Here is a 17015-nt window from a genome sequence, read left to right as displayed (position 1 = left end):
TACTGAGTGTATTACTGAAATCATTACAGATATATAGAAACATTGGGGTAACAGTCACCCCACTATAGTTCCAGGGGTACCCAGGGCACAAATAAGCACTCACCCCAAATCCCCCCCTAACTGGCCTTCAGGCTGGGCCCCCTTAGCCCATAACAAGGTTACAGATATATAGAAACATTGGGGTAACAGTCACCCTGCTATAGTTCCAGGGGTACCCAGGGCACAAATAAGCACTCACCCCAAATCCCCCCCCTAACTGGCCTTCAGGCTGGGCCCCCTTAGCCCATAACAAGGTTACAGATATATAGAAACATTGGGGTAACAGTCACCCCGCTATAGTTCCAGGGGTACCCAGGGCACAAATAAGCACTCACCCCAAATCCCCCCCTAACTGGCCTTCAGGCTGGGCCCCCTTAGCCCATAACAAGGTTACAGATATATAGAAACATTGGGGTAACAGTCACCCCGCTATAGTTCCAGGGGTACCCCGGGCCCGGTAGAACACAGGGACACACACAGGGTAAGCGATGTAGATGGGGCTTTGAGTTTGTAGCAATTGCAGGAATGTCCCACTGTTTATGCTGTATTTATACCATATATAGTAACACAAGCTGCTAAGATACTTTTATTACATCCTGTGGGGGGGGGGGGGGGGGTAAGTGTATATAAGGCTAGGTGTCTGGTTCTGTTGGAATTGCTGCTGAGGGATCGGTGCTGAATATCACTAAATCTCTTATATTTATATATATTTGTGTGTCAGTTTAATCTATCTACAGGAATAACAAGGGCCGTTCCCAATAAACATGCACCAAACACTCAGTAAGTACCAACTGGCGCCACTAGGTGGCAGTAGAGAGGCACCAGGGCCACATAGTGACAGATAAGGGCCACGTGCCGCTGGGGTCTCTGGGATATAAACGTCATTGTCTGTCTGTCCTTCTCTCTCTTTCCAACTGCATAGAATTGCTTTTGTTTCCCTTGAATTTGGATTTAGTTGCATGTAAATGTCACTCATCTCCTGGGGCAAAACAGCACGGCCCCCCCATTCCCACTGAGATACAGTCAGGCCCAGCACGGCCCCCCCATTCCCAGTGAGATACAGTCAGGCCCAGCACAGCCCCCCCATTCCCACTGAGATACAGTCAGGCCCAGCACGGCCCCCCCATTCCCAGTGAGATACAGTCAGGCCCAGCACGGCCCCCCCATTCCCACTGAGATACAGTCAGGCCCAGCACGGCCCCCCCATTCCCAGTGAGATACAGTCAGGCCCAGCACGGCCCCCCCATTCCCAGTGAGATACAGTCAGGCCCAGCACAGCCCCCCCATTCCCACTGAGATACAGTCAGGCCCAGCACGGCCCCCCCATTCCCACTGAGATACAGTCAGACCCAGCACGGCCCCCCCATTCCCACTGAGATACAGTCAGGCCCAGCACGGCCGCCCCATTCCCACTGAGATACAGTCAGGCCCAGCACGGCCCCCCCATTCCCACTGAGATACAGTCAGGCCCAGCACGGCCCCCCCATTCCCACTGAGATACAGTCAGGCCCAGCACGGCCCCCCATTCCCACTGAGATACAGTCAGGCCCAGCACGGCCCCCCCATTCCCAGTGAGATACAGTCAGGCCCAGCACGGCCCCCCCATTCCCACTGAGATACAGTCAGGCCCAGCACGGGCCCCCCCATTCCCACTGAGATACAGTCAGGCCCAGCACAGCCCCCCATTCCCACTGAGATACAGTCAGGCCCAGCACGGCCCCCCCATTCCCACTGAGATACAGTCAGGCCCAGCACGGCCCCCCCCATTCCCACTGAGATACAGTCAGGCCCAGCACGGCCCCCCCATTCCCACTGAGATACAGTCAGGCCCAGCACAGCCCCCCCATTCCCACTGAGATACAGTCAGGCCCAGCACGGCCCCCCCATTCCCACTGAGATACAGTCAGGCCCAGCACAGCCCCCCATTCCCACTGAGATACAGTCAGGCCCAGCACGGCCCCCCCATTCCCACTGAGATACAGTCAGGCCCAGCACGGCCCCCCCATTCCCACTGAGATACAGTCAGACCCAGCACGGCCCCCCATTCCCACTGAGATACAGTCAGGCCCAGCACGGCCCCCCCCATTCCCACTGAGATACAGTCAGGCCCAGCACGGCCCCCCCATTCCCACTGAGATACAGTCAGGCCCAGCACGGCCCCCCCATTCCCACTGAGATACAGTCAGACCCAGCACGGCCCCCATTCCCACTGAGATACAGTCAGGCCCAGCACGGCCCCCCCATTCCCACTGAGATACAGTCAGGCCCAGCACGGCCCCCCCATTCCCACTGAGATACAGTCAGGCCCAGCACAGCCCCCCCATTCCCACTGAGATACAGTCAGGCCCAGCACGGCCCCCCCATTCCCACTGAGATACAGTCAGGCCCAGCACGGCCCCCCCATTCCCACTGAGATACAGTCAGGCCCAGCACAGCCCCCCCATTCCCACTGAGATACAGTCAGGCCCAGCACGGCCCCCCATTCCCACTGAGATACAGTCAGGCCCAGCACAGCCCCCCCATTCCCACTGAGATACAGTCAGGCCCAGCACGGCCCCCCCATTCCCACTGAGATACAGTCAGGCCCAGCACGGCCCCCCATTCCCACTGAGATACAGTCAGGCCCAGCACAGCCCCCCCATTCCCACTGAGATACAGTCAGGCCCAGCACAGCCCCCCCATTCCCACTGAGATACAGTCAGGCCCAGCACGGCCCCCCCATTCCCACTGAGATACAGTCAGGCCCAGCACGGCCCCCCATTCTCACTGAGATACAGTCAGGCCCAGCACGGCCCCCCCATTCCCACTGAGATACAGTCAGGCCCAGCACGGCCCCCCCATTCCCACTGAGATACAGTCAGGCCCAGCACGGCCCCCCCATTCCCACTGAGATACAGTCAGGCCCAGCACGGCCCCCCCATTCCCACTGAGATACAGTCAGACCCAGCACGGCCCCCCATTCCCACTGAGATACAGTCAGGCCCAGCACGGCCCCCCCATTCCCACTGAGATACAGTCAGGCCCAGCACGGCCCCCCCATTCCCACTGAGATACAGTCAGGCCCAGCATGGCCCCCCCATAAAGCTGTGACACACCCAGACCCCGGGTTCCTGGCTGCTAATTGCACAGAACTCGTTATCGTTATTAATATGGGATTGGGAAGAACAGAATGAAATGATCTCAATCAGCGTTAGGGCCGTAGAAGTGACAGCAGAGTCGCTCCTGTCTCCCTATTGTGCAGCTAATCGCTCGGATGGAAATCACAATCCTATTATTCAAATGAATAATCGTTGGCAATAACGAGGAACAGCTCCCCCCGCTGAGAATATGAAGGATTTCTACAGATTGTGTGTGTGGCCCCCAAGCAACCAAATCTCATTCTGCATTAAATCAAAAGTGACCAACTGAAACTTGTCTTGGAATCATTTCCCTTTACAGTTGGGCTGAGAGACACTCACACAATTCCATTTCATGTTCTATAGGGAATTCTGTATAAGCCATAGGGTTCTGTCACATTCTGCAATTTTTTGGATGGGGGGGTTCCAAGCTCCTCCCTATGTACAAAGGGTAGAACCGTGTCACTGTACTGGGGGCGTCAGACTCACCGACATCAGCGCTAAATGCGCAGGGACAGAGCAGAACAGCGGCTGCTATTAACTGCCAACCCGGGGCCTCATGCCTGTCACCCCCAATATCATTCACTAAGGCTGCGCTGTGCCTCCCCTTCCTACACCCCCCTCACTAATTACAGATAATATACTGCCATAGCTTTATAGTATCTCTCTGTACAGGCTATGGGCAAACTTAGGGGGCTGTTCCTGCTGAATTGTGCTTAGTACAGGGGAATCCCTATGTGCCATAGTTTAATGGTATCTCTCTGTACAGGCTATGGGCAAACTTAGGGGGCTGTTCCTGCTGAATTGTGCTTAGTACAGGGGAATCCCTATGTGCCATAGTTTTATGGTATCTCTCTGTACAGGCTATGAGCAAACTTAGGGGGCTGTTCCTGCTGAATTGTGCTTAGTACAGGGGAATCCCTATGTGCCATAGTTTTATGGTATCTCTCTGTACAGGCTATGGGCAAACTTAGGGGGCTGTTCCTGCTGAATTGTGCTTAGTACAGGGGAATCCCTATGTGCCATAGTTTTATGGTATCTCTCTGTACAGGCTATGGGCAAACTTAGGGGGCTGTTCCTGCTGAATTGTGCTTAGTACAGGGGACTCCCTATGTGCCATAGTTTTATGGTATCTCTCTGTACAGGCTATGGGCAAACTTAGGGGGCTGTTCCTGCTGAATTGTGCTTAGTACAGGGGAATCCCTATGTGCCATAGTTTTATGGTATCTCTCTGTACAGACTATGGGCAAACTTAGGGGGCTGTTCCTGCTGAATTGTGCTTAGTACAGAAGAATCCCTATGTGCCATAGTTTTATGGTATCTCTCTGTACAGGCTATGAGCAAACTTAGGGGGCTGTTCCTGCTGAATTGTGCTTAGTACAGGGGAATCCCTATGTGCCATAGTTTTATGGTATCTCTCTGTACAGGCTATGGGCAAACTTAGGGGGCTGTTCCTGCTGAATTGTGCTTAGTACAGGGGAATCCCTATGTGCCATAGTTTTATGGTATCTCTCAGTACAGGCTATGAGGGGGCTGTTCCTGCTGAATTTTTGCAGAAAGTACATTTGCACGGAAGCATTTAGCTGTATAAGGACAGAGGGAAGTGTGAGTCCCAGTACGAGTGATTGATGGAATGGGATTTGCTGATTCCGTTTGAGCCTCATTAAACCTCCCAGCGCTTCCCCTCTGGGAGCAACAGAAACTTTATTCCCAACTATCTCCTGTGATTCATCCGCCACAAACCCTTTTATACAGTCAGAGCTAAAGAGAGAGAGTGCTTTTCTGCCACCAACTGTCATCGTGTCTCCTGATATGGAATGGGGGGGGGGCGCTGATTTACACGTTTTAATTGGTTAAAGGGAAGCTGCCATAAAAAGTACTTTGTGCAGAAACATGTTACGTTCTGAGGCACCCGGGTTTCATTTTGTTTCTTACTTTTGTGCCTCAATGGGGGAGTGTATTTCCCGGTACCCATGTGACTGTCTCTGCTTCCTGTGCACGGGGGAGTGTATTTCCCGGTACCCATGTGACTCTGCTTCCTTTGCACGGGGGAGTGTATTTCCCGGTACCCATGTGACTGTCTCTGCTTCCTGTGCACGGGGGAGTGTATTTCCCGGTACCCATGTTACTGTCTCTGCTTCCTTTGCACGGGGGAGTCTATTTCCCGGTACCCGTGTGACTGTCTCTGCTTCCTGTGCACGGGGGAGTGTATTTCCCGGTACCCATGTGACTGTCTCTGCTTCCTTTGCACGGGGGAGTGTATTTCCTGGTACCCATGTGACTGTCTCTGCTTCCTTTGCACGGGGGAGTGTATTTCCCGGTACCCGTGTGACTGTCTCTGCTTCCTTTGCACGGGGGAGTGTATTTCCTGGTACCCATGTGACTGTCTCTGCTTCCTTTGCACGGGGGAGTGTATTTCCCGGTACCCATGTGACTGTCTCTGCTTCCTTTGCACGGGGGAGTGTATTTCCTGGTACCCATGTGACTGTCTCTGCTTCCTTTGCACGGGGGAGTGTATTTCCCGGTACCCGTGTGATTGTCTCTGCTTCCTTTGCAAGGGGGAGTGTATTTCCTGGTACCCATGTGACTGTCTCTGCTTCCTTTGCACGGGGGAGTGTATTTCCCGGTACCCATGTGACTGTCTCTGCTTCCTTTGCACGGGGGAGTGTATTTCCCGGTACCCATGTGACTGTCTCTGCTTCCTGTGCACAGGGTGAGTGTATTTCCTGGTACCCATGTGACTGTCTCTGCTTCCTTTGCACGGGGGAGTGTATTTCCCGGTACCCATGTGACTGTCTCTGCTTCCTGTGCACGGGGGAGTGTATTTCCCGGTACCCGTGTGACTGTCTCTGCTTCCTGTGCATGGGGGAGTGTATTTCCCGGTACCCGTGTGACTGTCTCTGCTTCCTTTGCACGGGGGAGTGTATTTCCCGGTACCCATGTGACTGTCTCTGCTTCCTTTGCACGGGGGAGTGTATTTCCCGGTACCCATGTGACTGTCTCTGCTTCCTTTGCACGGGGGAGTGTATTTCCTGGTACCCATGTGACTGTCTCTGCTTCCTTTGCACGGGGGAGTGTATTTCCCGGTACCCATGTGACTGTCTCTGCTTCCTTTGCACGGGGGAGTGTATTTCCCGGTACCCATGTGACTGTCTCTGCTTCCTTTGCACGGGGGAGTGTATTTCCCGGTACCCATGTGACTGTCTCTGCTTCCTTTGCACGGGGGAGTGTATTTCCTGGTACCCATGTGACTGTCTCTGCTTCCTTTGCACGGGGGAGTGTATTTCCCGGTACCCATGTGACTGTCTCTGCTTCCTTTGCACGGGGGAGTGTATTTCCCGGTACCCATGTGACTGTCTCTGCTTCCTTTGCACGGGGGAGTGTATTTCCCGGTACCCATGTAACTATCTCTGCTTCCTTTCTGGTAAAAATACAGCAGTTCCTTCTTGCTTTATGGCAAGGAAGGGACAGACTGACATTTAGGGGGAAGGATGACTTACAGCACTGCTGGCAGGAGAGAAGAGATTGATTAAGTTGCATTAGGGGTAAATGCGTGACCTCGGAACCTGTAGGGTGGGGGGTAATTAACCCTTTGGCATACATACACGGGGGGGGGGGGTTACTGGTGAGCCTGGGGTCTCCCCAAACAATTGTTCCGTTAATGTGAGGAGCCATTTGCGCGTCTGGGAAGGAAGTTGCTAAAAAACAAATGTAAGAGCTGCAATTGGTGCCATTAAAGTGATGGAAATGTCAGCGCTGAGTGGCAGGGGGCGGGGCTAAATGGGGGAGACTTTAAAGGGAAAGTTACACTTGCTTTTATTAGAAGTGGCATTGCCTTAAAGGGGAAGCACTTCTTTTTTCTTAAATGTCACTTTATTGGAGAGAAAGGAGTTAATGCATAATATTGGGGTAATTACTGGGGTAATACTGTTCCCTTTCTGCCTGTTACTTTGCCATTGTCCATAGACCCCCAACGTGCCCATAAAGGTTTACTTGCCCTTTTCAGCAGTTTAGTTGGCTGATAATGGTGCCAATCAATAGGGACAGAACTTCGGGCACCGGGCAGAAGGAGTAAATTCCCCCCAGGGCACTGTGAGTGGCACAGGGGGTGGCAGTGCTGGGTGGCACAGGGGTGGCAGTGCTGGGTGGCACAGGGGTGGTAGTGCTGGGTGGCACAGGGGTGGCAGTGCTGGGTGGCACAGGGTGGCAGTGCTGGGTGGCACAGGGGTGGCAGTGCTGGGTGGCACAGGGTGGCAGTGCTGGGTGGCACAGGGGTGGCAGTGCTGGGTGGCACAGGGGTGGCAGTGTGGGTGGCACAGGGGGTGGCACTGCTGGGTGGCACAGGGGTGGCAGTGTGGGTGGCACAGGGGGTGGCACTGCTGGGTGGCACAGGGGCTGGCAGTGCTGGGCACTATGGGCAAAGTATATGGTGTCTGTGTGGGTTCCCTGTGGGTACTCGGATCTCTCCTCTGTGGTTCTGACTACTGACCAATAGAACTTTACCTTATGCCCAGGCTCTGTGGAATTCTTGGGGGGGGTCCGGAATGTCACAAACCCTGGCACCGGGCTGAAGAGCTAACTACCTGCCAGGCAGAAAATAGAGAAATAATGGGCAAATGTATGAAATTATCTCCTCCCCCCCAAGGTGTCTATTGGTTTGTTCTGCTGTAATATAAAGTACTCCCCCCCCCTGCACTCAACTCTGTGGGACTGGGAGGGGGTGCCTGTTATTTGTGACGTTGCCCCCCCACCCGGGCAAGAGTGAGGGGGGCTCTATATAAGCTCTGGATGCTCCTATGTGAGGGGGAATCCAGCAACAGGATTTACACGGATGCACAGGGACCCCGCGCCGCTGCCGTGACTACTTACTCCATCCCAGCACCCAGGTACCGGTTCTACTGAGTTCTGCTCAGTCTGGCCCATTCCCTTACACTGCCCCAACTCCTGCAATGGGCTGAGATCTCTGCCCCCCACATTAGGTGTATCCCCCCAATATTCCCCTTTATATAGGGGCTTATGGGAAATGCTCTGTGCAGGGCTGTGCTGTATCTCTGCCCCCCACATTAGGTGTATCCCCCAACATTCCCCTTTATATAGGGACTTATGGGAAATGCTCTGTGCAGGGCTGTGCTGAGATCTCTGCCCCCCACATTAGGTGTATCCCCCCAACATTCCCCTTTATATAGGGACTTATGGGAAATGCTCTGTGCAGGGCTGTGCTGAGATCTCTGCCCCCCACATTAGGTGTATCCCCCGCGACATTCCCCTTTATATAGGGGCTTATGGGAAATGCTCTGTGCAGGGCTGTGCTGTATCTCTGCCCCCCCACATTAGGTGTATCCCCCCAACATTCCCCTTTATATAGGGGCTTATAGGAAATGCACTGTGCAGGGCTGGGCTGGAATCTCTGCCCCCCACATTAGGTGTATCCCCCCAACATTCCCCTTTATATAGGGACTTATGGGAAATGCACTGTGCAGGGCTGTGCTGAGATCTCTGCCCCCCACATTAGGTATATCCCCCCCAACATTCCCCTTTATATAGGGGCTTATGGAAAATGCACTGTGCAGGGCTGTGCTGAGATCTCTGCCCCCCACATTAGGTGTATCCCCCCAACATTCCCCTTTATATAGGGGCTTATGGGAAATGCTCTGTGCAGGGCTGTGCTGTATCTCTGCCCCCCACATTAGGTGTATCCCCCCAACATTCCCCTTTATATAGGGGCTTATGGGAAATGCTCTGTGCAGGGCTGTGCTGTATCTCTGCCCCCCACATTAGGTGTATCCCCCCAACATTCCCCTTTATATAGGGGCTTATGGAAAATGCACTGTGCAGGGCTGTGCTGAGATCTCTGCCCCCCACATTAGGTGTATCCCCCCAACATTCCCCTTTATATAGGGGCTTATGGGAAATGCACTGTGCAGGGCTGTGCTGAGATCTCTGCCCCCCACATTAGGTATATCCCCCCCAACATTCCCCTTTATATAGGGGCTTATGGAAAATGCACTGTGCAGGGCTGTGCTGAGATCTCTGCCCCCCACATTAGGTGTATCTCCCCAACATTCCCCTTTATATAGGGGCTTATGGGAAATGCTCTGTGCAGGGCTGTGCTGTATCTCTGCCCCCCACATTAGGGATATCCCCCGCGACATTCCCCTTTATATAGGGGCTTATGGGAAATGCACTGTGCAGGGCTGTACTGAGATCTCTGCCCCCCACATTAGGTGTATCCCCCCAACATTCCCCTTTATATAGGGGCTTATGGGGAATGCACTGTGCAGGGCTGTGCTGAGATCTCTGCCCCCCACATTAGGTGTATCCCCCCAACATTCCCCTTTATATAGGGGCTTATGGGGAATGCACTGTGCAGGGCTGTGCTGAGATCTCTGCCCCCCACATTAGGTGTATCCCCCCAACACTCCCCTTTATATAGGGGCTTATGGGAAATGCACTGTGCAGGGCTGTGCTGAGATGCCCCCCACATTAGGTGTATCCCCCCAACATTCCCCTTTATATAGGGGCTTATGGGAAATGCACTGTGCAGGGCTGTGCTGTATCTCTGCCCCCCACATTAGGTATATCCCCCGCGACATTCCCCTTTATATAGGGGCTTATGGGGAATGCACTGTGCAGGGCTGTGCTGAGATCTCTGCCCCCCACATTAGGTATATCCCCCCCAACATTCCCCTTTATACAGGGGCTTAAGTAAAATGCACTGTGCAGGGCTGTGCTGTATCTCTGCCCCCCACATTAGGTATATCCCCCGCGACATTCCCCTTTATATAGGGGCTTATGGGGAATGCACTGTGCAGGGCTGTGCTGAGATCTCTGCCCCCCACATTAGGTATATCCCCCCCAACATTCCCCTTTATACAGGGGCTTATGGAAAATGCACTGTGCAGGGCTGTGCTGAGATCTCTGCCCCCCACATTAGGTGTATCCCCCCCAACATTCCCCTTTATATAGGGGCTTATGGGAAATGCTCTGTGCAGGGCTGTGCTGTATCTCTGCCCCCCACATTAGGTATATCCCCCCAACATTCCCCTTTATATAGGGGCTTATGGGAAATGCACTGTGCAGGGCTGTACTGAGATCTCTGCCCCCCACATTAGGTGTATCCCCCCAACATTCCCCTTTATATAGGGGCTTATGGGAAATGCACTGTGCAGGGCTGTGCTGAGATCTCTGCCCCCCACATTAGGTGTATCCCCCCAACATTCCCCTTTATATAGGGACTTATGGGAAATGCACTGTGCAGGGCTGTGCTGAGATGCCCCCCACATTAGGTATATCCCCCCCAACATTCCCCTTTATATAGGGGCTTATGGGAAATGCACTGTGCAGGGCTGTGCTGAGATCTCTGCCCCCCACATTAGGTGTATTCCCCCAACATTCCCCTTTATATAGGGGCTTATGGGAAATGCACTGTGCAGGGCTGTGCTGAGATCTCTGCCCCCCACATTAGGTGTATCCCCCCAACATTCCCCTTTATATAGGGACTTATGGGAAATGCACTGTGCAGGGCTGTGCTGAGATGCCCCCCACATTAGGTATATCCCCCCCAACATTCCCCTTTATATAGGGGCTTATGGGAAATGCACTGTGCAGGGCTGTGCTGAGATCTCTGCCCCCCACATTAGGTGTATTCCCCCAACATTCCCCTTTATATAGGGGCTTATGGGAAATGCACTGTGCAGGGCTGTGCTGAGATGCCCCCCACATTAGGTGTATCCCCCCAGCATATCCTGCCATATCCCATAGTGCATGCATGCCAGGGATGGGGGTGACTCTCTCGTGTATCTGCCCCCCCCACAGATAATTCGGAGCTGACAATGAGCCACATGAATGTTCCGGTTCTGCTCATTATCCTGTCAGTGAGTGTGAGCTGCAGGGAGGCCGCCCCTATAGACAGGTCAGTGCTGAACCAGTTCTGCTGGGGAAAGTGACTCTGTCTGTCTGTCTGTCTGTCTCACTCTCTCCCTCTGCGTCTCTCTTGCTCTCCCTCTCTTTTTCTCACTCTCTCCCTCTGTTTCTCAACTTCTCTTTCTCACTCTAATTCTGTCTCTCTCACTCTCCCTCAGTGTCTTTCCCACTCTCTCTATCCCTCTCTCTCTAGTGTTATGCCTCTCTCACTCTCCCTCAGTGTCTTTCCCACTCTCTCTATCCCTCTCTCTCTAGTGTTATGTCTCTCTCACTCTCCCTCAGTGTCTTTCCCACTCTCTCCATCCCTCTCTCTCTATCCTTCTCTTTCTCACTCCATCCCTTTCTGTCTCTCTCACTCTCTGCTATTCTTACTCTCTGAATCTCTCTCACTTTCTGTCTCTCTCACTCATCAAATCAAATGAGCTTTATTGGCAGGACCCCTGAGTCTCTCTTACTCTCTTTCTGTGTCTATCTCTCTCTTTCTCACTCTCTCTCTCTCTTTCTCACTCACTCTAACTCCCTGTTTTTCTCTCACTCTCTCTAACTCTCAATCCCCCTTTCTCTGTTTCTCTCACTCAAATCAAATCATTCTATCATTCTGTATCTATATTTCACTCTCTCTCTCTCTCTGTCATTCTCTCTCTGTCTCTCTATATCTCTCTCTCTCTGTCTCTCTATATCCCTGTCTCTCTCACTATCTGTGTCTCTCTCTAGTTAGAGTTCCCTAACAGACAGTACCTCTCCCCCCTGCCCAGACTCAAGTCGTACGATGCCCGGGACTGGGCGGCACCGAGGGGCTGGATCTCCCTACAGACCAAACACACTCTGTTCCGACCCATGAATGAAGTCCCGCAGTCGGACAGCAGCAGCAGGCAGAAGGGGTAGGTAACTGACTAACCAACTAACTAGCCTTTAACCAGAGAATCCCAAGTCGGACCCCTCTTCTCTCCAATGAGTGTATGGGCTGGGGCAAAGAGGGGGGCAATTCCCTGTTAGGAATATGAGAAGGGGGGCACATGATTGTTATACTGTAACATTACCCCAGGGCCCCCCAATACTGACAGCACAATAACCCCGAACCCTACTATTAGTAACTGGCAGAACTTTCCCACAATCTGGCGCTCGTTACCTAATTACATCGATAACATTAATTACATCAGCACAATTCTTATCATGATTAATATAAATACATTGTCTGTCTCATTAGCGCTAATTACTCCCCTGCATTGTGCAACTTCAGGATTAATCGCTGTGACCCATTTTGCAACACAAATCGGATCAATACACTTTGACTTTAGATGCAAACGTGTATCCTGAGATGGGGCCGCCCCAAGAGCTAACATTCAAATGAATATCTACTTGCCTAATAATTGTCTCACTCGTTCGACTGCTTCTGCTGATAAAGGGGATGTTCACCTTTGCAGTAACTGTTAGTAGGATGTAGAGAGTGATATTCTGAAACAATTTGCAATTGGTCTTCATTTTTTATTGTTTGTAGTTTTTTAGTTATTTCACTTTTTGTTCAGCAGCTATCTGGTTGCTAGGGTCCAAATTACCTTAGAAACCAGGGAGTGGTTTGAATGAGAGACTTTTATATGAATAGGAGAGGGGCTGAATAGAAAGATAAGGAATAAAAAGTAACAATAAAACTGGAGCCTCACAGAGCAATAGGGTTTGGCTGCCGGGGTCAGTGACCCCCATTTGAAAGATGCAAAGAGGCAGAAGAAGAAGGGAAATAATTCAAAAACTATATAAAATAAATAACGAGGACCAATTGAAAAGTTGCTTAGAATTAGCTGTTCTACAACATAGTAAAACTGAATTTAAGGGTGAACTTTCCCTCTTTGCTACCGACAACTCGGGCAACTAAGTAGGTCCCATGTAACTTACTGACAGGCTTCATTGTGTCCTATCTACCCCTCCAACGTGGGGTAACTTCTATGCCGGGAGATTCCATGTGTTGGTCTCTTACGTTTAGGGCTCTGGTACACGGGGAGATTAGTCGCCCGCGGCAAAACTCCCTGCTCGCGGGCGACTAATCTCCCCGAGTTGCCTCCCCTCTGCCATCCCACCGGCGAACATGTAAGTCGCCGGCGGGATGGCAGACGCGGCGGCGCGATTTCGCGCAAATCGCCGAAAAAGACTCGCGAGGCTTTTTCGGCGATTTCCCGAAATCGCGCCGCCGCGTCTGCCATCCCGCCGGCGACTTACATGTTCGCCGGTGGGATGGCAGAGGGAAGGCAACTCGGGGAGATTAGTCGCCCGCGAGCAGGGAGTTTTGCCGCGGGCGACTAATCTCCCCGTGTACCAGAGCCCTTAATCATTCCCCGTTACCATTCTAAAGTGAATATCTCTGTAATAGAACAATGAAGGGAATTCACATACAATACATGGCATCTTAAATGAGTTTAATTACATAATTACCTCCCAGGCTGCAAAGTAATTAGCGCCAATTTGGGATAATTCAATAGGTAAGGAAAATATAGTCTGTTAGATGTGGGAATTACTAATCAGCTCATTATAGTAAGTGGCACAGTAATAATACAATTCAGTGATACTACTGTACCCCCCACTGTAACTGTATAATATATAGGCACAGATATACCCCCCATCTTTCCCCCAGCCCCCCCCACTGTCACAGTGTAACCCCCATATCATATATGCACATAATGTAACTGTATAATATATAGGCACAGATATACCCCCCATCTTTCCCCCAGCCCCCCCCCCCACTGTCACAGTGTAACCCCCATATCATATATGCACATAATGTAACTGTATAATATATAGGCACAGATATACCCCCCATCTTTCCCCCAGCCCCCCCCCCCCACTGTCACAGTGTAACCCCCATATCATATATGCACATAATGTAACTGTATAATATATAGGCACAGATATACCCCCCATCTTTCCCCCAGCCCCCCCCCCCACTGTCACAGTGTAACCCCCCATATCATATATGCCACATAATGTAACTGTATAATATATAGGCACAGATATACCCCCCATCTTTCCCCCAGCCCCCCCCCCCACTGTCACAGTGTAACCCCCATATCATATATGCACATAATGTAACTGTATAATATATAGGGCACAGATATACCCCCATCTTTCCCCCAGCCCCCCCCCCCACTGTCACAGTGGTAACCCCCATATCATATATGCACATAATGTAACTGTATAATATATAGGCACAGATATACCCCCCATCTTTCCCCAGCCCCCCACTGTCACAAGTGTAAACCCCCATATCATATATGCACATAATGTAACTGTATAATATATAGGCACAGATATACCCCCCATCTTTCCCCACGCCCCCCCCCCACTGTCACAGTGTAACCCCCATATCATATATGCACATAATGTAACTGTATAATATATAGGCACAGATATACCCCCCATCTTTCCCCCAGCCCCCCCCCACTGTCACAGTGTAACCCCCATATCATATATGCACATAATGTAACTGTATAATATATAGGCACAGATATACCCCCCATCTTTCCCCCAGCCCCCCCCCCACTGTCACAGTGTAACCCCCATATCATATATGCACATAATGTAACTGTATAATATATAGGCACAGATATACCCCCCATCTTTCCCCCCCCCACTTTCACAGTGTAACCCCCATATCATATATGCACATAATGTAACTGTATAATATATAGGCACAGATATACCCCCCATCTTTCCCCCAGCCCCCCCCCCCCACTGTCACAGTGTAACCCCCATATCATATATGCACATAATGTAACTGTATAATATATAGGCACAGATATACCCCCCCATCTTTCCCCCCCCCACTTTCAACAGTGTAACCCCCATATCATATATGCAACATAATGTAACTGTATAATATATAGGCACAGATATACCCCCCATCTTTCCCCCAGCCCCCCCCCCCCACTGTCACAGTGGTAACCCCCATATCATATATGCACATAATGTAACTGTATAATATATAGGCACAGATATACCCCCCATCTTTCCCCCCCCCCCACTGTCACAGTGTAACCCCCATATCATATATGCACATAATGTAACTGTATAAGATATAGGCACAGATATACCCCCCATATTTCCCCCAGCCCCCCCCCCCACTGTCACAGTGTAACCCCCATATCATATATGCACATAATGTAACTGTATAATATATAGGCACAGATATACCCCCCATCTTTCCCCCCCCCCCACTGTCACAGTGTAACCCCATATCATATATGCACATAATGTAACTGTATAATATATAGGCACAGATATACCCCCATCTTTCCCCCAGGCCCCCCCCCCCACTGTCACAGTGTAACCCCCATATCATATATGCACATAATGTAACTGTATAATATATAGGCACAGATATACCCCATCTTTCCCCAGCCCCCCCCCCCACTGTCACAGTGTAACCCCCATATCATATATGGCACATAATGTAACTGTATAATATATAGGCACAGATATTACCCCCATCTTTCCCCAGCCCCCCCCCCCCCACTGTCACAGTGTAACCCCCCATATCATATATGCACATAATGTAACTGTATAATATATAGGCCACAGATATACCCCCCATTCTTTCCCCAGCCCCCCACTGTCCACAGTGTAACCCCCATATCATATATGCACAAATGTAACTGGTATAATATATAGGCACAGATATACCCCCCATCTTTCCTCCAGCCCCCCCCCCACTGTCACAGTGTAACCCCCATATCATATATGCACATAATGTAACTGTATAATATATAGGCACAGATATACCCCCCATCTTTCCCTCAGCCCCCCCCCCCACTTGTCACAGTGTAACCCCCATATCATATATGCACATAATGTAACTGTATAATATATAGGCACAGATATACCCCCCATCTTTCCCCCAGCCCCCGCCCCCCACTGTCACAGTGTAACCCCCATATCATATATGCACATAATGTAACTGTATAATATATAGGCACAGATATACCCCCCCATCCTTTCCCCCAGCCCGCCCCCCACTGTTCACAGTGTAACCCCATATCATATATGCACATAATGTAACTGTATAATATATAGGCACAGATATACCCCCATCTTTCCCCCAGCCCCCCCCACTGTCACAGTGTAACCCCAATATCATATATGCACATAAATGTAACTGTATAATATATAGGCACAGATATACCCCCCCATCTTTCCCCCAGCCCCCCCACCCCCACTGTCACAGTGTAACCCCCATATCAATATATGCACATAATGTAACTGTATAATATATAGGCACAGATATAGCCCCCCATCTTTCCCCCAGCCCCCCCCCCACTGTCACAGTGTAACCCCAATATCATATATGCACATAATGTAACTGTATAATATATAGCACAGATATACCCCCCATCTTTCCCCCAGCCCCCCCCCCACTGTCACAGTGTAACCCCCATATCATATATGCACATAATGTAACTGTATAATATATAGGCACAGATATACCCCCATCTTTCCCCAGCCCCCCCCCCACTGTCACAGTGTAACCCCATATCATATATGCACATAATGTAAACTGTATAATATATAGGCACAGATATACCCCCCATCTTCCCCCCAGCCCCCCCCCCACTGTCACAGTGTAACCCCCATATATATATGCCACATAAATGTAACTGTATAATATATAGGCACAGATATACCCCCCATCTTCCCCCAGCCCCCCCCACTGTCACAGTGTAACCCATATCATATATGCACATAATGTAACTGTATAATATATAGGCACAGATATCTTTCCCCCCCCCCCATGTCACAGTGGTAACCCCCATATCATATATGCACATAATGTAACTGTATAATATATAAGGCACAGAATATACCCCCATCTTTCCCCCCCCCCCCACTGTCACAGTGTAACCCCCATATCATATATGCACATAATGTAACTGTATAATATATAGGCACAGATAT

General features: G+C 50.9%; 1 protein-coding gene across 1 annotated transcript in view; it reads left to right on the top strand.

The window, feature by feature from the left end:
* The first annotated feature begins 7965 nt into the window (after positions 1-7965).
* The window catches only part of iapp (islet amyloid polypeptide), a 23186-nt gene continuing 14136 nt past the window's right edge, over positions 7966-17015 (top strand). Inside the window, exons 1-3 of the mRNA XM_031898111.1 lie at positions 7966-8041; positions 10971-11067; positions 11834-11959. Of these exons, the coding sequence (XP_031753971.1) occupies positions 10988-11067; positions 11834-11959 (206 nt within the window). The 5' untranslated portion in view covers positions 7966-8041; positions 10971-10987. The remainder of the gene's footprint in view (positions 8042-10970; positions 11068-11833; positions 11960-17015) is intronic.

This window comes from Xenopus tropicalis, chromosome 3 (genome assembly GCF_000004195.4).
Source record: "Xenopus tropicalis strain Nigerian chromosome 3, UCB_Xtro_10.0, whole genome shotgun sequence".
NCBI classification, from domain to species: Eukaryota; Metazoa; Chordata; class Amphibia; order Anura; family Pipidae; genus Xenopus; species Xenopus tropicalis.
This window is presented reverse-complemented; position numbering and strand designations above follow the sequence as displayed.